General features: G+C 64.7%; 1 protein-coding gene across 1 annotated transcript in view; it reads left to right on the plus strand.

Moving 5' to 3' along the window:
* KCNQ1 (potassium voltage-gated channel subfamily Q member 1) overlaps nucleotides 1–25,043 on the plus strand; it is a 287,385-nt gene extending 262,342 nt beyond the window's left edge. The window contains exon 21 of the mRNA XM_029957250.1: nucleotides 23,831–25,043. Within this exon, the coding sequence (XP_029813110.1) occupies nucleotides 23,831–24,046 (216 nt within the window). The 3' untranslated portion in view covers nucleotides 24,047–25,043. The remainder of the gene's footprint in view (nucleotides 1–23,830) is intronic.
* Nucleotides 25,044–26,829: the final 1,786 nt, after the last annotated feature.

Below are 26,829 nucleotides of genomic sequence, written 5' to 3' on the forward strand. Positions count from 1 at the left end.
CCCCATGCCTACCGAGGGTCCCTCCGTGTCTGTGAGCCACAACCTGACCCCCGGGAGGTGCTGCCACCTCCAGACGAGCCCCTGGGGCCTCGAGGTCCCCCCCCCCACCCCGGGAGGCCACGAAGGCCCCTCGGGCCGTGGAGGCCAGCGGCGTCCGGCACGTCCTGAGCCTGTCCCCGGAGGTCCCTGCCGGGCCGAGCCGCGGCCGCAGCCGAGTGCGTCCCCTCCCAAGGGTTAAGGCAGGGGCTGCTCAGGCACCGGCGCGCTTGCGTTTCACACGGAAATGTTTTGCAGCCCGGATGCCGGCATTTTTGTGGTCACAGTCAGATGTTTCTAACTACGTTGGACAGAACCCCGACGCCTCTTTCCGTGGCCTCGGCCAGTTTCTGAGCGCCACCTCGAACCCCGCCGTGCGCCAGGGCCGGGGCCGGGGCGGCGCCCCCAGCCCCCACAGACCTCGGTGGCCCCAGAGTGAAGCCGGCCCTCCCTGCGCTCCCTCCGCCACCCAGGGAAGAACGGTCTCCCCAGTTTCACTTCCTGGTGACTTCAGAAGGCTCAGCCAGGGCCCGGTGGGTGGGGGCAGAGCGCGGGGCATCGACTCAGGGCTGTCCCGGCTCCACAAAGCCCACGGGAGCCACCGCTGGCGGGGGGGGGGGGGGCGGGCTGCACAGGTGGCACAGCTGCCCTCAGGGCCGGCCCTTCCCACACAGGGTCTGGGGTAGAGGCAAAGGCAGTGCACTGGACTGAAGGAGATTCTAATCCTTGGGATGCACTGCTCAGAGTTCTGACCGTGAGTCCTGGGTTCGTGGTCAGAATAGTTCAGGAGCCTTCCAGAGACACCTTCCCTTCCTCTTCAGTCCCTCGGCTTTGTGCGGAAGATGCTTATCCGCACATTAAAGGCCCTGGGAAGGCCTGCAGGAAAAGAACCTAATTCTGCTTAACCTGGCTGCTCCCACCTGACTATTATCTACAAAACCTGTGTTTTCCCGGCACATCCACATAAACAGCTCACCGATTATCTTGTCACAGAAGTTGCAGGACTGTCCACAGAAATGCGGGTCACCCCTGTCTCCGCCCCGTGTCCCGCACTGAAGGGGCCCAGCCTCTCTGGGCGCCCAGAGCGGGACACGCGTGCGCTGCCCCCGTGCTTTCTCCTGATCACTCACACATCCCTCTGCGCCCACAGCCCAGGGCCCGGGGCCTCCCAGGACGTTGCCGCTGTGCTGAGGGGCCCAGCGGGTCCCACTGTCTGTGCTCCTGCACTGCCCCCCCCCCCCCACGCACGCAGCTCAGGCACCGTGCCGCGGGCTGGGGGCCCAGCCCGGCCCCCAGCTGTCACCAGCCCAGCTGCCTGGCCCCCACCCCCGCTCACCTGTCAGGCCAGCTGCCCACAGCCCCCCTCCCCAAGCCTCCCCCTGCCCGCCAGGCCCTGCTCTCAGCTGCCAGCGCGGCCTCCGCTACGCGCCCGCAGGAGACCTCTCCCCCCACGGCTGTCAGGCCTGTGGGGTCATGGGGGGGGGAGGGGGAGCCCACTTGCCACTTCAGAAGGCAGGAGGCAGGCGGGGCCCGGCCTTCAGAGCCTGCATCCCCGAGGGACCCCGACTCCTGAGGCTCCCCGTTCCGCTGGACTGGGTCAGGCCTCCCCCGCCCCTTTGAAAAGACCAACCAGGGAGTTTCTGCCTGGCAGGACGCGGGAGCATCATTCATTCACACACTCACTCAACAAGCAGGCCCCACACACCCCTGGGCTCCAGGCGTCAGCCGTGGGCTCGGTCCTGGCCGTGCCGGGAGACCTGGGAGAATCAGGGAAACAAAAGTGGGCGAGCCAGGCTTCTGAGGGCGGTAATTACGTGGGGCTGTGACGGGGCGCTGCGGGGCCGAGACCCGAGCGGCAGGAGCAGCCAGCCTGGCAGAGGGGGCGGCGGCCTCAAAGGCCCTGGGGCAGGAGTGGGGGGCACAGCGCTTTTCCCCAGAGAAGCCCCAGACCCCATCCTCCCGGCTGCTTGTAGAACGAGCTTCTTCCCGGCCCCGCCCCTCGCATCTTTGTGAGCGCCACCGGGTCACGGGGCTCGGGGGTGCTTGGGGCTGTGTGCCCCGCTGGGCCAGCGGTGCCCGGGTACATGGGGAAGGCTTTGGTGGGGGCCCCTGGGCCAGAGGCCTGGACTCTGTCCCCTGAGAGGCCAAGGAACGTGCCCAAACACAAACCTCATCCACGGGGTCCGTTCAGCTCAGGGACACCTGCGCCCCTGCGCCTCCAGGTCCTGGGCACCCCAGCTCCCATCGACGAGGGCTTCCTGGGCCGGGAGGCCGGGCTTCCGGACATCCCCACCAGCTGCCTCCTGTTCCCTGTGCCACGTTCCGTGCACCCGTCCATCTGTCCCTTCCATCCCAGGGCCACGCCGTATTTGTGCAAGAACCACGGTTGGGGGGGAAGGACGTGGGTAGTTGTGTAGATTACAGTAGACACAGCTCGGCCCCACAGCGGCCCCTGAGAGCCTGCTGTGCGCCCGGCCCCGAGCGGGGGTGGGGACAGACCACAGAGCAGGGGACAAGCGAGGGCTGGCACGTTCCGGGCAGGCTGGGAGCCCGCGGATGGGAGCCGCACACCCAATCCCATCGGCCCCCAAGTGGGAGTGGAGGTCAGGTTGAGAACACACCTCAGCCGGGAGCCAAATCAGACCATGTGCGCTGGCACATGGGTCACCCTCCAGGCTCAAGCTGGCCTTGCCTTCTAGAAATGTCCATGAGCCGCCGGATCCCGTCCGCTGCCCTGTGGTGGGGGGACGGGGGGCGGGGGAGGGTGTTCTGTGTCAGCAACTAGCTTTGCCTGGTGCTCGTTTTACCTCATACACTGGACGGCGCCCCTCTTGCCTGAGCGCTGGAATCCTTTGTGTGGGATCGTGGTTTCTGCTTCGTGGAAATACTGTAGAAATCACCCCAAAAACTGGGCGTGAAAGCGTCTGGAGGGGTGTACATGACGGCCGCTCCTTCGTAAGCTGCTTCGGGTAGTTTTCCTTTAAGAGGTGATCCGTCGCATCCAGCTTTAGTTTATAGGATGTGACTTACTCAACGCAGTCCGAGTCTGTAATCATTCCCTTGGTGCCTGACTCTCCCTCTGCTACTTGCTTAAAGCTTAGGGGCGTTACTGACGCTTCAAACAGCCAGCATTCGGCCTGCGCGGTCAATTCTGTTTCTGTCAACATGTTTCAGTTCTGCTAACAATTTCCTTGATCCTTTCTTGCTCTTCCTTAGCCTTTATTTTGATGGAACGCCTCTGGCTTCTGGAGTCGGAGGCTGCGTACGTTTACCCTTAACCTTTCTGTTTTCGACAGCTGCTATCGCTGCCCCTCGGAATACCCCTTTGGCAGCACCCCCGGGCTTCTGTGTGTTATAACTCCAATTGTGGGCCTCTCCAGTGGAAGCTAATTGCTATTTTGTTCTCTCTTTAACGAAAGCATCATTTAGAACTGTATTTTGAAAGCCTCCTTGTGTATCGGTTTTGTCTCTCTCTTTTTGCTGTTGATTTCCTGTTTTACTTCAAGGCATGGCCTTTCAGGAATGTGTGGACTTTTCCTTTGGGGTCTGAGGAGGTTGCTTCTAGGACCTTTCTGTGCATGTGTGGAGGCCACCAAGGCTCTTCTGCCGATCGACTTGAACTTGTAGAGGATCCGTTCGGTTCTCTACACCCTTACTTTGTTGGTTGGTTTTTCCCACTGTGATCAGCCTCTGACAAGGGCGCCCAAGTTTCCAACAATCTCGTGGATTCCTTGACATGTTGGTTCTGTTTGATCTTTCCTGCTCTGTGCTCTGTGCCCCGCCTGCTCCCCCCTGGGTCTGCCCCTCACCCTGTCTGGCTCTGGAGCCTCAGTCTTGGGCCCCCCCTGCTCCGCGCCACCTCCCCTGACCGGGCTTTGCTTCCGTTCATCGGCAGACACCCAGTGCTTCTGCCTCCACGAGGACATCAGCTCCAACCTGAAGCCTGATTTGGCCTGCCCTCCTCAGGTGTGAGCTCACCCCGGGGCTCAGCTCTTGTCCCCAGGGAGGGGTGGGCCCCCCGGTACTTGGTGACTCCTCATCTCAAGGCCTGAGGCCCCGTAGCCCTCGGGAGATGCTCACAACGTGTCGGTCCTGGCACCGCCTCTGTCGCTCAGCATGAACAACAGCCTCGTGCAAGGCAGGGGTGGAGACGGGGGGCCTGGTGGGGTGAGGCTGGGGGAGCACAGTGAGAATCCAACACCTTGGGTCTTCGTGCCAGCCCTGGGAAAGCCCTGGGGGCGCGGTGTGTGTTCTGAGTCGGGAGCCCCCCGGAGGCCGGCGGGCTGGGGTCATCAGAGCCGGGCCCGAGCCCAGGACAGGTGGACAGCCTCGGAGTCCTCACAAGAGGGACCCAGGTCACAGGAGGTGGTGTGATGATGGGGCAAAGGTCCAAGAGGAAATAAGACACAGGCTGCTGGCTGTGAAGGCGGAGGACAGGGCCGCGGGCCACGGAAGCTGGAAAGGACAGGAGCCAGGTTTGCCCCTGGACAGCTCCGGTGACACCGTGACGCTAGGCCCGTGAGCTCCCGGCCTCCAGAGCTGCAAGACAGCAGTGTGTGGTGACCCGCCGCAGCAGCATAGGCCATGGTCGTGAGCGCCAGCGCGGCCCCAGGGGCAGCAACAGGCGAAGGGGACCAGCCCCTGCCTTCATGAGTGTTGTCCTCCAGGAGGTGGGGGGTGGGGACGGCATGTCACTAGAACCATGCTGAGCGCTGTAAGGAGGGCCGGCGGGGGGGGGCACATAACCTGTCTCAGGAGCGCCCTGTGGTCTAAACACAAAGTATGTGCAGAATCGAGGCTACACAGAGGGTTGCAGATGGGGGTGGCACGTGCAAAGGCCCTGAGGCAGAGGGGATGCACCGGGCTTGTGGATCTGAGCAGAAGTAGAGGGCTGAGCAGGGGCCAGTGGAGAGAGTGGGGTGAGGTAGATGATGTGCCATGTGGGGTTACACTGTGGGGGGCCGCTCAGGGTGAGGACAGCCGGGAACCCCAAAGGACATAAGGCAGTGAAGCTATATGAAAAACATCTGCATTTATGAGGTCTCTCTGAAATTCGAGAAGGTAACGTAATCATGAAGACAGAACAGGATGCTATGATAAAGAAACAAATAGAAAACCAGAAGGAGCTCTTGGAAATGTAAAATATGCTATTGAATTTTTTTAAACTTGGTAAATGAGGGCGCCTGGGCGGCTCAGTTGGTTAAGCATCTGACTCTTGGCTTCAGCTCACGTTGTGATCTCACAGCTTGCAGAGTTGAGTCCCATCTTGGGCTCAGTGCTAACAGCTCAGAGCCTGCTTGGGATTCTCTCTCTCCCTCCTTCTCTCTCTCTGCTCCTCCCCTGCTTGCTCTCTCTCAAACATATAGATAAACTTAAAAAATTAAATTAAATTGAATTAAATTTAAAGCTCAGGAAATGGTTGAAGTAAATCTCCCAGAAAGTGAAATAAAGACAGAGATGTGAGGATAGCCAGGAAGCATGGGGGCTCAGTCCAAGGCGGCCCACCATCCACTCCCACGCCTTCCCGGAACATGGGGGACGGCTGAGGGGGGGCGATGTGACCAGGAGGGAGGGCCCAGCTGGTACCTGGAACTCCCAGGAACCTTCTTAAAGAGCCCACGGTGACCGGCCACATGCTGCGCTGGTCTTCAGTCACACTCTACGGAAACGCTTTCAAACTCATGAAGGAAAATCCAATTCTATACCCAGCTGAATTATCTATTCAGGGCCAGGATCCCATAAAGGCATTTTCAGGCCCTCAAGAGTTCATAAAATTTACTTCCTCGCCTTCTTTCAGAAAGTTATGGAGAATGGGGGTGCGGGGCGGGGGGGGCTCAGTAGGTTAAGCATCCGACTTCGGCTCAGGTCATGATCTCATGATTCTTGAGTTCAAGCCCCGCATCGGGCTCTGTGCTGACAGCTTGGAGCCTGGAGCTGCTTCCAATTCTGTGTCTCCCTCTCTCTCTGCCCCTCCCCTGCTTGTGCTCTGTCTCTCTCTCTCTCTCTCTCTCAAATAAATAAACATTTAAAAAAGAAAGTTATGGAGAATGTGCCCCAGCAAAACGTGGGCGAAGCCAGGACAGAGGAGGCCCAGAGGTGGTCACAGAGCAGTGGGGGGACGGCAGCTGCAGGGGGGCCTCCCGGGAGAGTGAGGGAGCAGGGTGGGCTGAGAAGCTCACCCAGAGCAGCAGGGCGTCTGGCACAGCAGGGGGTCACACTGACAAAGGCTTTGCTGGACAACTGGGTGCGCACCCACAGACCTTCTGGCTCTAGGGGAACAACGGGTTGGGCACGGACCACCACGGACTGAATAAAATACTGGTGAAGCCACACGGGAAAATCAGACGCTCGAGGATCATAAGATGGCGGGAGAGCTCAATCCGCCCTCCCCCGCGAGCAGGGACGTCTAGAGTTAGACGGACAAACCTCGCGCAAGCACGGTCCCCGCGGCTGACGAGGAGACCGTCAGAGGGCAGCCTAGGAGCAGCTGTCCCGGGGCACCCGGGGGGCTCAGTCGGTGAAGCGTCGGCTCAGGTCATGATCTCACGGGTCGTGGGATCAAGCCCCACGTCAGGCTCTTTGCTGTCCGCGGCATCTGCTTGGGATTCTCTCGCTCCCTCTCTCTCCACCCCTGCCCCACTCACGCTCTGTCTCAAAATCCATAAACATTTGTAGAGACAGTGGCTGTCCCATGCGGGGGGCAGGGCGCAAAGCGGGGCAGACATGCAGTGAGCCTCCCGACCGGCCGCCCACACAGGCCGGCACGTGTCCTCTTCCCAGAGGCACCGCTGGCGGGCACGTGACCTGATGGCAGGGGGACCGGAGGGGGGGTGGGGTCCAGGGGAGAGACCACGGCCAAGGTCCTGGCAGAGAGGAGGGAGAGGGACCAGGCGGACAGGAGGGTAGATGCAAGAGATGCTCAGGGAGCAAACTGCAGACTCGAGGAAGGGTCAGGTCAGGGGCGAGGGAGGCCCGCATCCAGCCCCCCAGGCTCTGACCGGCCACGCAGCAGGAGGGAGGAGGCCGCTGTGGTCCCCGGGCAGGGACACAGCAGACGATGATGTGCCGCCTGCGGCAGTCCGGGAGGCCCAGCGGGGTCCGAGCTGAAAACAGACACTGGAGAAGGGCAGGCGTGGGGGTGGTGCCGGAGGAGGGGACTGCAGGGCGGGACAGCGAGCCGGGCCCGGGCCACCCCTGGGCTACGGGAGGACAGGCAGGTGCAGACCGCGGGGGCTCAGGTGTCCCCAAAGCTCAGGGGCACAGGTTTCATGAAGGGGCGTGCGGTGCCCTCCGGAGGGCTGGGACAGGAGAGGGAAGGTCCCCGCTGGCTGCGGCGCACAGACCCGCGGAACTCCTATTTGGTCTGACGCCACTCTGACCTCGCTGGACGCGGTGTTGGTCAAGGACACCCTTCATCCCCGGGTGGCCAGGCCTCCATCATAGGCGCCCCTAAGCCCTTGTGGCCCCAGTGCCTGCGTGAGGTGGGGGGGGGGAGGTTGGGGGGGACAGCCAGGTGTCCATAGAAGCCGGCTCCACCCCGCGAGGGGGCCCGTGGGCCCGCACCGCTGCACACACACTGGCCTCTGTGCGCAGACAGGGCAGAAGGGGTGCGTGCTTGCCCTCAGCCTGGGCCTGAGACGGGGCCCGCTGGACCTGGAGAGGGGTGTCCTGGTGCCCAGAGCCAATCACCGAGGGAAACGAGCCCAGACGGAGTGGGGGGAGGCACTGCTTCCCCGAGCTGTGGCCGAGGCCAGGCCAGCACAGACACTGGGTCCCCAGGCGTAGGCCTGCTGCTGGGCTGACCTGGAGACCAGGGGAGGCCGGGGGAGGCCAGGGGAGGCCAGGGAAGCCGAGGGAGGCCGGGGGAGGCCTGGGAGGCCGGGGGAGGCCGAGGGAGGCCGGTGGAGGCCGGGGGAGGCCGGGGGAGGCCGAGGGAGGCCGGGGGAGGCCGGGGGAGGCCTGGGAGACCGGGGAGCCCGGGGAAGGCCGGGGAGCCCGGGGGAGGCCTGGGAGGCCGGGGGAGGCCGGGGAGGCCGGAGAAGCCTCGGGGAGGCTGAGGGAGGCCAGGGGAGCCCGGGGAGGCTGGGGGAGGCTGAGGGAGGCCCTCGCGACCCGCACGTTCTGAGGCCTCGGCCTGCCTCGCCTAGCCTCCTTCCAAGGAGAGGGGCATTTCCTGTGGGGGAGCCCCGAGGCCCAGGTGTCAGAGGCACTGAGGGGAGCGGGCCGTCCACGGGCTCCCGCCGCTCCGGCGTCCCTTTGGCGCCTGCTGCCAGGAGGCCCCACCCTGTGCCTGAAGTTACACCATTGGCGCTTCCTTCTTTGGGTTAGATGTCGTCTTCGACAAATATTTTCTGAATGTCTGCTATGTACTCGGCGCTGGGAACGCGGGGAAGTATGTGGGCCGGCCCTTGCGGGAGTAACGTGCAGCGGGGCCGCGGGCAGGAGGCGGACAAGCAACTACCTTCTGCGTGAAGGAGGGGATTCTCCCAGCTCACTAGTCCTTCACACTTCAGTATGAATGAGTGCTCCCCGCCCTCTGCCTGGCGGAAGACTGGACCGGGGTGGCCTCCCGGCCCGGAGACGGGGGTGTGGGTGGGGGTCAGAGCGGAGGGGGCAGGGCGAGGACTTCCTGCAGAAGCTTCCCCAGCTCCCACGTCCCCAGGCTGCATCCCTGGGGCCCCCTGGAGGCCCTCCCTCGGGCCCCCCGCCCCCCCGGGCCCTGGGCTCCGCTCCTCCTGCCCCCGTACCCTCTCCTGAGGCCTCGCCCTCCCCACCATCCTGGAAACGATTTTGTTGTCTGCGCAGATCATGTGTACTGCTGTGAGTTATAAGTCTCCGGAGCAAGCAGGCCTGGCTCATGCCAATGTCTTGAGTAATTATTGGGGGGCGGGGGGCCATCAGCCCACAGCAGAACCTCTCCGAGGGAGCACTATTGTTTTTCACGTCAGCTGTGACTTGGAGGGAAAGAGGGCCTGGCCTTCGAGACCGGGGCTGCGGGAGCAGCTCAACCCTTCGGGCCCCCGGGGCGCCCCGGCTTTCCAGGGCTGCCTGGCAGGGAGCAGGCCTGCCGGGGACCAGAACCCGCGGCCAGGCCCGGCAGCCGCCCCTTGGCAGCGCCGATGGAAACCGCCGTGCGGTTACGCACAGACAGTCACGGAAACTCGGGAGGACGGCCGTGTGGGAGGCGACGCCAGGCCCGGCCTCTGGGCCCTTCCTCCCTCTGCTCCCACGATCTGCGGCCAGGTGCCCACAGTGTGTAGATGGCAGGGGGGGCCACCCAGCCCACCACCAGCGGTTCCTGGGAGAGCAGAGGGGGGCGCGGGGCCGCTGCGTCCACCCCAGGTCTGCCCATCAGTGACTCGGGCACCTCCCGCGCGCCGGGAGCCGTGCCAGGTGCTGGGGGGCTGGGGGGCTGCACAGAACCCCTTCTCAGGAAGCTGAGTCCAGGGAGAGATGGGCAAGAAGCCCGCAGGCGCCCAGGGCAGGCACAACGTTACAGAGCGGCGAGGACCGGGGGAGGGGAGGGGTGTGCAGCGAGTGAGCAGCGGGCGGGGGGCAGTGGCAGAAACCAGACGAGGGGCCCATGAGCTGGACAGGCCTCCGAGGGGAGGGGCCGCCAGAGCCGCCGTTGGCCCTGCCGACACCTCGCGGTGCTGACGGCCCGGCTCTGACCCCAGCCAGAGCCCTGGAAGTTTCCTGTGCTCCCTGACAGCGGAGGCTGCGCTAAGTCACTTGCTTAACTGGTCCCTACGTCGTCCAACAAACCTTTACTGAGGGGCCAGGGCCATCAGTCCTGAGGTCCTGGGGCGAGGGCCTGGCTCATTCAGGGGCCAGTGGGACAGGGGGAGGGCGACGTGCCAGCAGCCCCTCAAGGAGTTCAGACTTGAATGGGAAGTCGCAGGATGGATTTAAGCTCTAAGACCAGAGGTGACAACGCTCTGACTTACATGCTTTTGAGCTCTGTGTAGAAGCGGGGGCGGGGGGGGGGGACACCAAGGGGAGCAGAGGGGCAGTCGGCAGAGGTGACAGACCAGGTTCAGGGCAGGGGGACTGGTCCTCGCTGTCGCTCAGACAGTGACATCAGTGGTGACCTAATCCAGAGAGCACTCCGCCGCCCCCGGGGCCGCAGCGGAGCAGGAGCACAGGGGGCCGAGGTGTGCAGGGACCCAGGGCTCTACCCTCTGCTTGCCTCCTCATCCAAAACACACATCTTCTGTCTGGGGACCCCCGATGGCTGCTCCCACAGTCGCCATCACGTCTGCCTTCCAGCAGCAAGAAGGAGGGGCAAGACCCTGCACAGAGGCCACCTTCTCTTATGTCCACCGACCTGAACGTAACACACGCCCCCGGTCACTACCAGGGCCCTTGAGAAACCAAATCTCTGCTCCGAGTGGTCGCACAACCCCTTGAGTTCCTGGTTCTGTTAGGAAAGGGGGCAGAGGAGGGAGGGGGTGACCCGCTGCGGGGGCCGCATGCCGTCCGTGTGCGGGACAGACTACCATGTCCAGGCCCAGACAGAGCCCGGGGCGGGGGGCGGGGACCCGGACGTTGTGGGGGCGGGAGGGGGAGGGGCCGCACGGCACTGCTTACCGGGGCGAAGAGGACAAGGAGGCAGGACGTATCGATTCAAGCTGACCCGAGACCCCGAGGTGGTGAGGCAGGGCTGCGGCCCCACAGCAGTGTCGGCCCTGAGAGTCCAACCCGGGAGCCACCAGCGCATGGACATGGTGATGCTGGCAACAGAGGGGGCAGTGAGGCAGCCGCCAGGCAATGGACAGCAGAGAAAGGCGGCCACAGAGGGGGCTTGGAGGAGAGAATCCAGGAGAATGGGGGTCCCGGGAGCCAGAGGGCTTCAGCAGGGGGACCCGCCCCCCACAGAGGAAAACTCTGAGATGTCAGGGCAGAAGACGGGGAAGTGGCTGCTGGGAGATCCCCGGTGACCAGAGCAGGTGCCGAGGACCACGAGCCAGACGAGGAGGGCTGCGAAGTCAGTGCACAACCTCGCATTAAATGTGGCAAATTAACACGTGTTATTTCTGCTCCCTCCAAACCCCATTAAAATGACAGAAAAGGCATTTAAGTGTTCCGAGATACAAATCGACGAGGCTTGAGGGATCTGAAGAGAAGACGAGAGACCAGAGTTTAGAGACGGGGAGGCAGCAGGACCTCTGGAGACCAGGAGTGTAGACACCACGCCCTGTAAGAGCAAGGGCCACTGAGACTGGAAAGGCTCCCAGCCCGGAACCCTGGGCGGGCTCATGCTCAGGTGCCCCACGGGCCTCCACACTGCCGGCGGGGACTGGGCACAGAGAGGATGTGTACCGGAGATTGTCTGAGCAGCAAACGCTTCCCCGGCCGTACGTGCTCCCAGCCCGTGAGGCCAGGTACTGGCCGTCCTCCAGCCCAGCCAAAGACAGGAGGCTTAGTGCGTGGAGAAGCTGCCTCTGAGAGGTTCTGGATATGGGGACACCAGGAGCAGCTGTGGGCGGACAGGGAGCCTCCATGATCCAAACAAGTAGGGTTCAGTGAATGCTTTTATACTGAAAAGTAAGACCTCTTTCTACTCTTTCCTCCTTAATTCCCCAAGTGCCCTCATCAGGGCCCAAGGTTGTGACTTCATAGCACCAGCAATAAAGTAGACATCCTAAGTTTCCAGAGAGAAAACGTGGGTCATATATACAGTGTAGTGAATTTCAAGGTCAGCAGACTTTTCAACAGCAATGCAGAAAGCTAGCACATAATGCAGAAATGCCTTCAAACTTCCGAGGGCAAAAATATTTCCAATCTAGAATTCTACACCCACCCAAACTCTTGTATATAAACATATTAAAGACATTTTCAGACATGCACAGTCAAAAGTCTTACCTACCACAGGCCTTTTCTCAGAAAGTCACCTGAGGATATGTTCCAGCAAAATGAAGGGAAATCCAAAAAAGAGAAGAGTAGGCTCCAAGAACCAGGAGAATCCAACACCAAAAAATAGATGATAGCTAGATAGCCTAGATAGATAGATAGATAGATAGATAGATAGATAGATAGATAGATAGATAGATAGATAGATAGATATAGACCAGCTGGCCAAGGAAATTGCCAACATGAGGAGGAAAGAAGTTTTCCAGGAGGAAACTTCCAGGAGAAAACATAATGAAGCTGACAGATTGCTGCCATTCTCAACTGAACGAATAGAAGCTTTACAATTCTGGCGGAAAGTTTAAGAACGCATTAGTGACAGATGCATTAAAAATCCAGCAAAATAGAGGTGCCTGTGTGGCTCTGTCAGTCGGGCATGCAACTCTTGATCCCAGGGTTGTAGGTCTGAATCCCACATTGGATGTAGAGATTATGTAAAATAAAATATTTTTTAAAAAAATCAAACAAAACATGAAGGCAATTCTTAACCCCAGGCAAAACAAAAAGTTGTAATCATAGAAGACCACATGACTCAACTAAAAACCTCATTTAGCTAGGCAAATGAAGTTACATAATTTTTACATAAAATGCACACAGCAAATATTTAGCCTGGAATTGCAGTATAACTGCACTGAGAAGATGGGGGGGTGGCAGGAGCAGGGGATACCAAGACAGAGCCAAGAGACAGCAGACAAGGTCCAAGAGTTGCCTCTGAGGTCAAAATAGGGATGAAGGAAATAGCACCCTTCGGAGCTCTTCAAGTGGGCGTGCTTGCTGATGGAGAGCAAACCCCATAATGGAGGGACGAGCGCTGGTGCAGGAGAATGGAAGGTCTGACGATGCCCTGGGGAGGAGGGGAAGGAAGAGGAGGGCTTGGTCAGCGGAGGAGCAGGGCTTAGGGGGGAAGGTAGGGGTGCGCTGCCCTGTCTGGGAAGAGCAGGAGAGTGGATAAGGAGGCAGGCACTTCAAGCGCGTGTGTGGACTTGGAGACGACAGGGCCCTGGACAGGAGCCGGGGGCCTGGGGCTGTGTGAGAGGGGACAGCAGTGAGAGAGACGGGCTCACGAGTGGGTACCCCCTCCCCCCATCTAACTCAGGTTCACAGAGGCACCGGAGCTTCTGCTGAGATGTGACCCAAGTGGTACCAAGGATGGTCCCCAAGACCCCTGGATCTGGGCACGAATGGGGAGCCTGCAGGCTGTGAGAGCAGGCCGCCTAGGTCCTCCCAGAGGCCTGGAGACCACATCCGGTCTGGCCAGCGTGGGTCCCCCCCCACCCAGTGCCGGTGTCCCCAGGAGCGCTTCCTCCCAGCCCTGGAGCAGGAAGGGCGGGCCGGGAGCCGAGGGACAGGGCCTGAATCTCTCATCAGCCCTCAGGTCAGCCCAGGCCAGACGGGCCCCCAGCCAGCCCCCGACCTCCTTCCTGGGTGGAGGCCTCCCCACCCTTCCGCTCACCTTCTGAGCATTGTGGGCTCTCCCGGGAGCCCCCCTCCCCCGACTCAGCTGCTCTCAGGTCTGCGACCTCCCGAGGACACCCCACGTCTGTCCCCGACTGTGCGCTGGCCTCGTGGCCACACACCTTAGGGTCAGGGCCGGGCTTCCTAAGGTCACAGCTTTGGTGTGGACACTGGACAGAGGTGGGGACGAGAGTGCAGGGGCCACGGGTGGCCGGACCGGGGGTCCATGAGGATGCGAGGAAGCCCTCCTTTCCTTCTCCATTTTGACCCCGTCCCCATTCAGACTCCTGCCGATGGTGGGGGGCCGCTGCAAGGCGGTGCGGGAAGGCGGTGCGGGAAGGCGGTGCAGGAGGCCCCTGGCCGCCAGAGGACCGGCCCCTCCTCCCTCCCACCAACAGTGGGCGCCTGTGGCTCCTGCAGAAACCAGCATGTTCCAGGCCCGAGAGCCACAGAGCTGGGGCCAGCGCCTTGCAGCCCCTCCACTGGCAGGGTGGGACCCCAGAACCCCGGGGAGCTGGACTAAGGGAGACCTCTGTTCAGACAGGGTCCCTCTTGGCCTGCGGTGTGAGTGGGGGCCACCTTCACCACAGCCCTCCTGGTGTCCCTCCAGGCTAGGTGAGGATGGGGGAAGGCAGAGCCTGGGAGCCACGTCCCCCCTCCCTGCCCACGGGCCCCAGGCCCACGGAATCCCCTCCTAGGACACTGCCCCAACCACAGTCCGGAGCTCTGGGGGCTATGCCCTCTCCCAGCACCTCTGTAAAGACCACCTTGCTCAGTGGGTGGCCTGTGCCCCGGGATGGGCCCCTGGCATGGCCACGACATTCTGGGTCTGCCCTGGGCCCCCACCTGCCTGGCCACAGAGCGCCTGGGCACTTGGTCCTCCGTCAGTGACTGCAAATGACTTGACAACCACCTACCCAGGAGGACTGGCCCAGGTCACGGGGCGGGCAGCTCTGCCCCCTCGTCGCGTCCGGGAGCACCCCTCCCATGCCCGTGCTGCAGAGACCATGACAGAAGCTGGGAGAGGTGACCGAGACCAGGTGACCTGGGCTGCTGACCGGTGGTCTGCTACACACAAGCAGAACGGGGGAGCAAACGCGAACCCCAAGGCCAGCGGCCCCAGGGAGGGAGCACAGGCAACAGTCGGGAAGGTGGGCCAGGGAGCAGGGGCGGGGGGGCGGCTGGGAACTGCCTGCCTGGAAGGGGGTTGCTGGGAGCAGGGAGGGAGCAGGGCCTGCCAAATGTGTCCAGATGGGGCTGGAGCGCTCGGGGCCTGGCCTGGAGCCCCAGCGACTTCCTGCCCGCCCACCCCGCTCCCCACCTCCTCGCCCACTTCCCAGACAGTCGGTCTCGGGGTGGGGGCGGGGTGCAGCAGCACCCTGCTTGGCCAGGGGAGTGTGGCCAGGGCTGGGTGCCCGGGCTGGGGGCCGACAGGCTCGGGTCCACCCTCGTGTATGACACTGGCACCTGCTGTGGCCAGGTGATAGCACAGGCCTCCCCAGGGCCACATGTCCCCGTGAGATGGAGGTGCCCTGACCCAGCGAGGCAGGACCACCCCAAGCTGAGCTGTGAAGGGGGAGGGACCAGAGGGGGTAGTGGACAGAGTGCGGCAAGGCACAGGGCGGGGTGCCAGGGAGGGACGGGGTGGGGGCAGAAAGGATGGGCGAGCCTGGAGGGCCCCTCGCTGTTCCAGTAGCAGGAGGGCCAGAAGGTGCTGCCTGCGCGCCCCCGCCCCAGCCCGAGCCTCGGGGAGGCCCGTCGGCCCGCTCCGTGCAGCTGCCGCTCTGTGCTTCCTGGAGGGTCTGCCCCCCGCACCCAGAGTGCAGAGGCTGGGCTTACCTATGAGATACTGAGCTCCCCGTCCCGAGGACGGTGCAAACAGAGGCAGACAGTGTTGGGCAGAGGACGGACAGGCTGAGCGGGGCTCTGGCTCGGGGCTCTGGCTCAGGACTCTGGGCCTCGCAAGCCAGGAGGGAACAGGCTTGGGAGGGTGTCGCCACTTCCACGCGGCAGGGAAGGCGTGCCCGAGCCCCCAGAAAGGCCTCAGATTCCAGGCAGGACACTGGGCTTGAGCCCACAGGGGAGGAAACCCCACGACTTCCCTAGGAAGGCAGGTTCCGGAAAGGGGCTCAGCCCTGCCGCCGGGCACGTCCCACGGCGCCCGCCCCACGAGGGTCTCGCAGGTGCCAGGAAAGGGGGTGGGTTCCAGATCGCAGGCTGGCCCCCCAGCCCCAATCTGGGACCCCAGCCCAGAGCCCTCGGGCCCGGCCTCCAACCTGCTTCCAGCCTCAGGGGAGGCTGATTCAGGGAATCCTGTTCTAGGAGCCCGAGCAGGAAGTGGGGGTGGGGGGAGCAGCCGGGGGCCCGGGGGCCAGGGACCGCCTGCCCGTCTAGGTCAGCCGCAGCTGCAGCCTCTGCTCCGGGCTGCTGAGTCATGGGGCTGCTGTCCCGGGGCCAGGACCACGGCGGGGAGGCAGCGAGACTAGACGCCCCGGCACCTCGAGAACAGGCAGGGCCCCCCGGGGGCCGAGGTGGGTGTCCTCTACCTGAGCACCCCCGTCCCCGCCACCACACCTGGCCCCCAGCACAGCCCTGGGGGAAGCCCATGCACGCGCACGCACACACACACACACACACACACACACACACATGGGCGTACGTGAGTACATGCAGGCCCGGCCCCCCAGCCCATCAGCCAGTCGCCCTCCCTGGTTCTGGCATCTGGCGGTGGTAAGTGGCTCATTTTGAAAATCTTCACTAAGCACCTACTATGCGCCAGGCCCCGGGCCAGCAGCTGCGATGCAGCAGGCAAGAGCCCCACCCTCAAGGAGCTGACCATCTGCAGTGGACGGAGACACAAAAGGAGACAAGTCAGCAAAACAGTGACAGGTGCCAAGGACAGGGCAGCGACAGGGCGCCGACACGCCAGAGTGGAGGTGGGGTGCCCGAGAGAACGGCAGAGGCTCATAGAGCCGAGAGACTGCCTCACGGGCAGCGGGTGCAAAGGCCCTGTGGCAGGCCTGAGCCTGCACAGAAGGCCCATGAGGATGGAGCAAATCAAGCAAGGGTCACGGATGGCCTGGCAGTGTCGCTGCTTTCAGAGAGGCAGGTGTGGAGGGAGCAGACTGTGCCAGCAGCGTCCGGGGCAGACTGCAGGGCCGGAGGGGGAAGGGCAGGGCGGAGCCAGCACGCAGGCCAGGGGAGAGCAGGCAGCAGACCCTCACCCTGGGGCCAGAAAAGGAGAGGAGTCTGGGGGCCCAGCGGAAGGGCGGACAAAGGTCCTGAGGCAGGGAGGGCCATGGCACATGCAAGGAACCGGAAGAAGACAGCCTGGGGCCTCGGGGCAGTGAGTGAGGTGGGACACGGGGCACAGACCGCGAGGGGCCCGCGGCCAAGACAGGGCTGTGTCTCTAGCGCAATAGGGAGACCTCGGGAGCTGCATTCAGGGCAAAGACGGGCTGTGAGGACAGAGGTGAGGTCTGTTGCCCTTGGAGAGGGGCAGGGAGGGTGGGCCCAGACTCGAGGGGGCTCTGCTAGGTGGCCCGGGGGCCGGCGGGCTTGGGGATCCTGTGTGCCACGCCCGGGCCGGGGGTCCCCGGGTGGGGGTGGCCAGGCCCGAGCAGAAGCAGCCATCAGCAGATAGCACAGGGCCGACCGGGCCGCCGGCAGCCCTGCCCACCTGCCAGCCGTCACCGGGCGGGACATCACCCTCCTGCCCGGCCTGGGGTCCGGCCGAGGCAGCCAGGCACCCGCTGGCTCCAGGTACAAAGCGTTCTCTTCGGCGTCCCCCTGGCTTCCTGGACTCTGAGACTCGTCAGATGGGCAGTGCAGGGTGGAGGTGGGGGGGGGGGATCAAACGCAGGTGGGCCGCCGCCGCCAACACAAACACGGCCGCTCGCTCCCCGTTTCCAGCGTGCCCTACATTCCCGCCCACCCGGCCCAGGGCTGCCGGACGTGGGCAGGGCAGGCAGCCACCCCGTTGGGCCTCTGGCAGCGGGACCCTCCCCGGAGGCCCTGCTAGGGGCTGGCCGGCCCTCCAGGGAGGCTCAAGCTGCACCCGGGGTCTCCCCCGCCCACCCGCCTCAGTGGGCCCCCCGGCTCTGCCCCAGCCCCTCTGTCCCATGAGCCTCCCCTCCCTGGAGCGTCACTGGAAGTCCACGCACAGTGGCCTCGGTGGCCTGGCCGGGCCGCGGGGATGCCGGCCCCGACGGAGGTGCAGGGGGCGGACTGTGTCGATGAGCGGCCTCGGTGGGGCTTTCACACGGCAGGGGAGGGCAACAGGAAGGAAAAACCATAGGCAGTAGGCCGGCGATGCAGATGTGAGTTCCAGAGGGAAGGACAGGCCGATGGAGGCGGGGGCCCGGGGGGGCGGGTCTCTGCGTCCAGTACAGAACCCGGGAAGGCTTCATGGAAGCGACGGCAGAAACGTGGACGAGTTGAGGGCACGAGCCACGGGGGAGCCCAGCAGGCTGTTCCCCACGGCCAGGAGCGGGGACAGACGGGGGCTCCGAGGCTGGGGCGGACCACGCAGGCCCCCACGGCCACCACAGGGGGACGGAGGACACGCTTCTCCCAGGCATGAGCGGAGGGACACGATCCCTCAGGCTGCGGGGTCCGCCCTGGCCTCATCCGGGTGAGCCGGTCACGCTCCCCTCGAGGCATTTCTGCCGGACCCCTGGGAGAGCGGCCGTCAGGCACGACCACCCCAAGCGCGGCGGTAGGACGGTCTCGGCGCGGCTGGGGCACAGCGAACGCCATGTGTAAAGAGGGTTTTCAGCTCCGTGGGGGAAGGAAGGCCGTGCGGTCAGGTCTGGTGCATCGGTGGGATCAGCTCTGAAAACGGGCCCGGAGTTCAAACGAAGCCCCGTGCACGTGACAGATTTAGGGGTCAAGCACGAGTCCAGAAACACCGGGAAAGAACGGGCAAGGCCCTGCGGTGTGCGCAGGCGTGGGGCGAGGGATGCTGCCCGCTGTGTGAGAAAGCAAACAACAAATCAGACTTCTGTACGGCAAGACGAAAAGTCACAATCACGACTTGTAAACCGATTCACGAGACAAACAGCACAGGAGGGAAGGACGTGGGGTGCACGTGGCCAAGGACAGACTTCCTTAATATACAAAGAGCTCTTATAAATCAATGACAACAAAAAGGCCTGACCAGCAGTATCAGCTGGTCCTGACCTGCTCCAGGGACAGCAAGCAGCGGCTTGGGAGGACCTCAGTCCCTCCTGCCTGCACTGGGGCCCCCCAAGAATGTCAGGGGTGTCAGGGCCCCACTTAGCCAGCAGCATTTGTGAGGCCCCAGTCTACCCCAAGTGGATCCACCCGGCACCCACTAGGTGCTGGGCTCTGGGAGACCCTCTGAGGTGACAGTGACAGTGTGGTCGAAGGCCTGGCCTCGGGAGGCTTCGGTTGGTGAAAGGAGCAAGTAAATCAGCGCACTAGGACGTTTTGGGGAGTGGGGAGAGGTACAGACTGAACCGTGAGCAGTGAGAGGAGGAGGCTCCCGCTGCAAAGGCCAGGAAGGCCGCTGGAGCTGAGGTTACACGACGTGGCGGCAGAGGAAGTAGCAAGTTCAAAGGCCCTGGGGCAGGACAGAGGGATGTACGTGCTCAGCATCTGGGAGATGGGGGCCAGGGAGGGCTGGGCCGGGGGTGCCGCAGAAGATTCGAGTTCACTCTGGGGACTCTGCACGGGCGAGAGCGCCGGCCCGCCTGGGAAGCTCGGCCCGGCAGCCGTCTGGGGCAGATGGGGGAGAGCCGAGTCTGCCGCGGCCGCAGAGAGGACGAGGTGGGGCTCAGTGCCGAGTGCAGTCTGTGTGGACGTCTGAGCTGGGAGAACAGACTGGAGCCTGAGTTCCCTGTAGGACCCGCAGGCCAGTGGAGGCGAGGTTCTGGGGTCCCGGGGGGAGCGCAGAGCCGGGGCCTGGAGGTGAGGCAGAGGTGTGCAGAGGGCCCTCCTGGGGCTGGTGTGCAGGGTTGGGCCGGCCTGGGGAGCACAGGTGTGATGATCCTGAGGCCCCTGTGGGTGGCGGGCCGGGAGCCCGGCGGTGCTGAGGGTCCTAGTGGACCCTGGGCGCCCTGAGGCTGCCCCGACGCAAGCGTGTGTCTGTGGGCCGGGGAGACGGGCCTTCTCGGGAGGAAGCAACCGCACCGCTGAGTCGGCGAGGGCCAGCCAGGCCTCCGGAAGGGTCCAGGGAGGGGCACCAGCCAGGTCCTCGGCCGTGTGGTCACAGTACGCCCCGGACGCGGCTGAGATGCGTCCGACCTTGTCGGTCAGACCCTAGGCCGCACCCCAAACAGCAGGAGATGCCAGAGGCAGAGGCCAGGACGGGGGCCCTGGTCTGCGACCTCCGAAACGCTCCCCTTAGCAAAGTGCCTGCCGATCAGCCCCGCCTTGACACCGGTGCTGGGGCCGGGACACACGAGGCTGCCACGTCTCCTGCCTCTCGGGGCCAGTGCTCACCCAAGCGGAAGGCCTGGGGACGGTGAAGGACACAGCAACAGTGACCCCGAGTCCCTGCCGGGGACCCCAGGCACCGACAGAGCCCCCTTGCCGCGCAGGGCCCCTGCTGTGCAGCCTCTGTGTTCTCTGTCTCGGCAGCACCGCCGGCTGCGGACAGGGGCTCACCGCCTTGGCATGTGCAAAGGCCCTGGGGCCTAGAGGTCCTGCTAGACACACTCACACCCTCAGCAGCTCAGGGAACGATTTAGTGGATGGTGAATCGTGTAAAATCACACCCAAGCACCTCTCGCGTCTCCCCAGTGCCGTCTCCCATGCTCCATAGAGCCTGGTGTGCTACCAGCCTGCACAGGAATCCAATCCCGGCCCAGCCTCGGTCCACACGGCACACGTGCACAGCTGAACACGCGCTCGCAGGACAGCTGACCCCACGCCAGTGGGACCCTTCACGGGAGTCTGGTGGGCGCGAGCCCTGTGTCCAGGGCCCTGGGCATCGTCCCGTCACTCCCTGCAGCTGCCTGCCCCGGGGGGTGGGGTTCTGCCACCAGCCCTGCGGCACACACAGAGAAGTAGCTTCAGGGAGTGCCCGGCCCCGGGTGGCCCCGCTGGACGTGAACCCAGGTGGCCTGCCCGGTGCCCGGCCCCCACTCGCACCCAGACCCAGCGCGTGCGGCACACACCCCAGCCGTGCCCATGCCGCGGCCTCCCGCAGCCTCACCCCTGCACGCTACCAGCCCCGCAGAGCGCACCCGCTCGCTGCGGGACGGAAAGGCCCAGCCGCGCGGCGGCCCCGGGACTGGCAGTAAACCTCAGCCGCTGGGAACACGGCTGGTCCTCCTCCAAGAACTAAGGCACTAAAACAAAGTCATAAACACAATTACACCGTCTCCTGCCATAAATTAGGACTTTATGAAGCGCTATGATCTATCCCCACTCATGCCCGGCTCCATGAGACGGCCCGGCCCCACGGGCCCTAACGAAAGGGTGATTTACAGACCCTTTTGTCGACGGCTTGCCGTGGGGAGGGGTCCCGAGCCCGGGGGAGTGAGGGGCCCGGTGCAGGCCACATGTGCGCTGGGCGGGGACACCCCCGCCTCCCCCATCCCCTCGGCCCCAGGGCTCCCCGGGGGCTGTGGAGCCAGGCGCTGGGCAACGTAACACCCGCCACATCCAGCGCCCCTGGCGCTGGCGAGGAAGGGAGGGGTCCCAGGCGTGTGGAGCCTAGTTCTCATGAGAGACACAAACACACTGGGTGTAGGGGAAGGGCAACAAGGGCTGCTCGGGGGCCTCGGGAGGGCGGCCCTCGGGTCGAGGAAGTTGGTGAGTCCTCGGGGTGCGAGGGGCTGGCGCAGGCAGCAGGAGCGTCCTGGACAGAGGTCGCCATGTCCGGGGACCAGCCCAGAGGCCTGGAGTGGAGTGAGCAGAGGGGGCCGTGCTGGGGCCCCAGCCGGGACTCGGCTTCTGGGGGTGAGGCGGCAGCCCAGGAGGGTGTGGGCCGGGCCAGGGCGTTGCGTAGATGCTGGTTGCAGGGGAAAGCTGGCTGGCAGGCTACTGCACATGTCCCAGCAAGAGAGCCTGGTGGCCTGGGCTGGGCTGGGCTGGGTGGGGGTCTTCCCGGCTCTGCCGACAGACACAATGCTGAGCGTGACGCAGGGGATCAGAGGCTCCTCCTGAGACAGGAACTGTGGAAGGAACAGGACGGGCCCGGAGAAGTGGAAAGGCCTAGACAGGGGCACAGGGCTCACGGTCTGCACGTGCGGGTGCGGGCGCCTGGCCGGAGCCTGGCGGGCTGCAGGCCCGGAGCACAGCGGGGCCACAGCTGTCACATGGGGTGGTCCCCCTCCTGGCAGTCAGTGGGGAGAGCTCTGGGCAGGCGCCTCCACTTGGTGGCTTCCCTCGGTGGACACGGGGCCCGGCATCACCTGCATGTGTCAGAGGGCATGGGGGCAAAGGTCACAGGTCCCTGTGACCCACCCCCCAAGCTCCCTGACCAGGCAACGGCTTTTCGGGTGAGGGCCAGGGGCCAAGCTTGGCAGTCTACGGGGACAGAGACCCAGAGGTCCTGGGGGTGGGGCAGCGGCCCCACGACCCTAGGATGTCGCCCCTCTCGGCCCTCCCTGCGACCAGCAGAGCCTGTGGTCCCGCTCGGTGTGTTGGGGGAATTCACTTCTCAGACCCGTGTCCCGCCCTGTGTGTGGGGTGGCTTTGGGTGGGACTTCGAGGGGCTTCTGGGGCCCCCGGACAGACAAAGTGGACTCCTGCCCTGAGCTCTCCCACCAGGGCTCCCTCCTGGCTGGGGGAAGGGACCCCTGCCCTGAGCCCCTCCCAGCCCTGCCCCAGCTGGGAGCCGGCCACACCCCTTCCCCAGGAAGTCCCCAGGGACTCGAGGCGCACTTGGACCCCAGCTGCAGCGCCGTCTGAGGGGCTCCCCAGTGGCAGGGCCAGAATGGGGGTGCATCAGGTCTGCAGCCAGGGTGGGATAGGGATGGGGCCCTGCGGGGGGGATGGGGCCCTGTGGGGGGGATGGGGGCCTTGCTGGGGGGATGGGGCTGCAGGAGGGATGGGCAGGGAAAAGGTGAAGGTGTACGGAGTCAGGACGCATGCCCTGAGACTTGGACCCCAGCTCCCCGAAGCCCACTTGGGTCCTGGGCCGTCTGCAAAGAGCAGAGCCCCCATGACCTTCGCCCTGGGACCCGACGTGCGGCTCTGGGGTGTCCGGGGAGGAGGTCCTGCCCCACCTGGAGACCCTGAGCCATGGTGACCCCAGGGCCGGGGGCTCCCTCCCCTCGAGCCCCAGGCCTTGGCGCCCCCCCACCCTCGGCTGCTCCCACCAGTGCACCCGGGCCATCAGCAGGTCCAGGGCTGGGATCAAGGCCAGGCAGGTTCTGCAAAACTTTCCCTTGAAAGACTCTTTTTCAAGATTTTCTTTTGGAAACAAATTCGCAACCACATCACACAGGGGCCCTGTCGCCGCGGGCTGGGCCGCCAGCGCCCAGGGCCCTCTTGCTGGTGCTACTCTGATCGCTTTCTCCTCCTGCGAGGGCCGCGTGCGGCGTCTGCGAGGTGGGGCGAGGAACAGGCCCCTTTGTCGGCCTCCCTCTGTCCGTCCCTGTCAGACTGCAAGGAAGGATGAGGTCTCAGATCCCCAAAACCCATCTGCCCCGGCGGCCCCGGGGCCCGAGCACGGCTGCCTTCCCCCAGGCACCCGCCTGGGACGCACCTCTGTGGCCCCTGGTGGCTCCCCCGGCCCGCTGAGCGCTCCTCACGCCTCGCCTTCCAACGCGTAAGCGGGACAGAGCACCTGTGCTCGAGGGGAGATGGAGCATGGGACAGGCCACCCCAGGGGCCATCTCGCTGAGAAGTGACAGAGTCAGGCCCCAGGCCAAACAGGAGCTAACTGCCCACACCTCAGCTGGGGCTGTCCGGAGCCCACGGGGCCGGGCGAACCAGGCCCCTGTCCAGGGGGGTTCCCGGGACCATCCGATGCCCCTCCCCCGAGCACCAGAATGTCTGACTCCATCGGCCATTGAGGGGCAGGGCCACCACAGGACCTGGGGGCTGGGCAGTGCAGGGCAAATCGGGTGCTCGGAGCCAGCAGCTGAGCCCAAGGTAGCCCTGGCGGTGGCAGGGGGGACACCAGGGCCAGCCACCGGGCTCAGGAGGGGGCTGGCAGTAGGGGGGCAGAGGACGGACCCCACCCCACGACCCGTGAGTCCTTCCCCGGGCTCCACTTTCGGGAGTAGGGGTCCTCCCTCTGCCCACCTGTCTTCACAAGTGCAGACACACACGGGGAGCCCGCGCACACACAGGCACGACCGAGGCCAGGGCGCAGCTCACATCTGCACGGACACTCGGGGTCGTGGGCCCGGGCACCTCCTGCCCCTCCCCCCAGGCTTCACCCCAGGCCCCGAGGCCACCTGCACACCTGGGTCCCCCACCTGACTCCCCTCTGCCCCTGTCTCTGCAGGTGACGCAGCTGGACCAGAGGCTGGCGCTCATCACGGACATGCTTCAGCAGCTGCTGGCTCTACACCACGGCGGCCCCCCAGGTGGCCGCCCCCCCAGCGGGGGTGGGGCTCAGGTGGTCCAGCCCGTCAGCCCCCAGCTCTTCCTGCCCGGCAACGCCCTGCCCACCTACGAGCAGCTGACTGTGCCCCGCAGGGGCCCCGAGGAGGCATCCTGATGGGGGCTTGGGGCCCCAGGCCTTTGAGGGAAGGCCCAGAGGAGCCCCATCCAGCCTGGCCCACCTCTCACCCAACAGGGGCACCCCTGGGTCACTGGCTCCTCCACCAAGGCCCAAGTGAGCAGCCCCGCCCTCGCAGGCCCCAGACCCCCCATGGCCATGCTGTCCTGACAGCCTGCTCTATGGAGCCACTGAGGCCGCCTCCCCCAGCCAGCGGGTACTTGAACTTGGCTGGGTTTGGGGGCCCGTCTGGGCTCTGAGACTGTACCATGGACCCCACATCACTCGTAGGGAGGTTGGGAGACAGTGGCCGGGCTCAGGCTGGACCCCCTGGGTCTGGGCATCCTAGGCACTTGGTCCATCCCACATAGGGCCATGAAACAGGTCAGGGGCATGTGTGCAGGTCCGCCCTGGCAGGCCCTGGGGGCTTCCTGAGAGGAGAAAAGGACAGTCTGGACAGGGTCTGTGGGTACCACACCCCCAGGCTTGAACCAGGACCCCTGCAGAGGGCAGGCGGGGCAGGGCAGGCCCAGCCCAGGCCAGCCGGAGGATGCCCAGGATGGAGGCCCCGGGCCTGGGCCCTGCTCCGCACTCTGCAGAGAGACTGGCTCCAAGGGGGAGAGGACCCCCAGGCCATAGCTTCCGGCAGGAGGAGCCAGCCCCCGCGGTCCCCGAGTGCTCCCCTGGGGGTGGAGCATCCCCCCTTTGGACCAGCTGCTTCTCCCAGCCACCCCGTGTGCGCCCCCGCCTCAGCGCCCCCGCAGGTCCGGTCAGCTAGCCAGAGGCACAGACCGGTCACCCCCCTGGCCGGCTGCCGGGCGTGGGGGAGCGCGAGGGCGTCACAGTCCCCGCCCAGGACGGGGGCTCCTCCTGAACATCACGTCTCACAGTAATCAGAATAACTTAAGGTGATTCAGAATCGGTGTTTTAATGGGTTTCACAGTATGATTTTGACTCTTAATTGTGACGCTTTTCCTAATAAACGTGGAGTCACGGAGCTGGTCTGGGCCCTACACTTGCCTGGACCCCTGTCCTCGGGGAGCACCCTCCCCCCGTCTCCCTGCCCCAGGGAAGGGGAAGAGGCCCGAGCCCCCAGCCCGCCGGCGGGAGGGTCCCTCCCAATGACCCACAAGCACCTTGAGGCCAGGCCATGACTGTCCCCACAGCCAGCACCAAGGTCAGCTCCGTCCACGCAAGCTGTGCAGAGGGCAGGAAACGTGGCCTGCCATCTGGGCCTTGCCCCTGTGCTGGAATGTTCTTCCCACCCTCACCTCCTTTGGTCCGTGGCCCAGCTCAGAGCCGCTCCTGCAGCGAGATCTCCCTGGAGGCAGCCCCCTCCAGGCCTCGTGACCCCATCAAGGGACGGGTGATGGGCAAGGTCACTGCCCCCAGACAAGTGCAGGGCTGGAGCTCAGGGCCCCGCCCTCCAGGCCCATGTCCCACACACCGGCTGCACTCTCGTCTCTTGGGCCACAGGGCTTGGTGTGGACAGGGCGGCACCCAGCCCTCCCCTGCCCCCCTACCTGTGGGCACCTGGGCCCCCCAGCTCCTCCCCTGCCCAGCTCTCTTCCCCTCCTGCCTGGTGGGCAGGACCCCTGCCCAGGGGGCTGCCAAATACAGACTCACGGTCTGTTTCGCCGGGAGGGGCCACCGAGGCTGCAGATCCTGTCAAAGGCCGAAGCCCAGCGTGGCGTGCCTCCTGGCACTGCGGGCCATTGTGGTCCCCAGGCTTGCCCCTGGGGCGGTTCTGGCCACCTGGCGTGGTCACAATGCGGTCACTGCCTGTCTCCCAGTAGTCCCTGAGAAAGGCAGGCACCTTGACAGGACCCAACTCTCAATCCAGGCCTGGCTGGAGCTGTGGGGACCAGCCACCTCAGGGGGACACTTGTCTGTCTCTCCCAGGCCAGACTGGCCCTGGACCAAGGGCCCACCAGCTCCACCATGGCAGTGGGGCATGTCCAGGCCCCCCTCCTTTTAAACTAGATCCCCATGGTGGGAGGGGCGAGCGGGGAAAAGCTGGGGCCCCTGCACAGACATGCCCACCCCGTCTCGGCCTTGGCTTCCCCATCAGTCACAGGGGGCCCCCTGGGCCCTTCCAGTGTCAAGCAGGCCAGGGGAGCCCCAGCAAGCCCTCACCCCGTCCCACAGGCACCCACGGCACTCTGTGTGGCCAGTCACCCTCGCAGAGTGGGGGACCAGTCAACCCTATGCACCTGTTCCTCCCTCCTCTGGGCCGACCGTGCCTTCTGCGCACACCCACGCTGCCGGGCCAGCAGGGCCCTGGAAGTAGCTGGAGGCCAGCGTCCCCACAGGCAGCCCGGATTTCTGAAGGAGGGGCAGCTTGGGCCCCTATGGGAAGGGAGTGCCCTGGGTCCCCGCTCTGCCGAGCCCCATTGGGTCAGTGCCCCCCCCGCAGGGGGCTCCCACTGTGGGGACTTGGTGTCTGGCCTAACCAGCACAGGCCGGGATGGGGGAGGGCAGGAGGGGCAGCGTAGGGCCGGGGACCTGCCCCCCACCCTGCACCCATAGGGGAGGAGCAGGAGCAACAATTACTGGAAAAGCAAAAGCTGTTGTTTCCTTGTTGGGTAAACATTCGTGGAAACCCCAGGAAGTGGCTGGCTAGAGAGCAGGCCCCTCTGCGGCCCCCCCGGCCCCCAGCACCCCAACCCCCGGCCGCTGGCACCCCGGCCAAGGCACCCCAGCCCCTGGCACCCCAGCCAAGGCACCCCAGCCCCCGGCCAAGGCACCCCAGCCCCTAGCCCCTGGCACCCCGGCCAAGGCAC

The sequence above is a fragment of the Suricata suricatta genome, chromosome 11 (assembly GCF_006229205.1).
Source record: "Suricata suricatta isolate VVHF042 chromosome 11, meerkat_22Aug2017_6uvM2_HiC, whole genome shotgun sequence".
Taxonomy (NCBI): Eukaryota; Metazoa; Chordata; class Mammalia; order Carnivora; family Herpestidae; genus Suricata; species Suricata suricatta.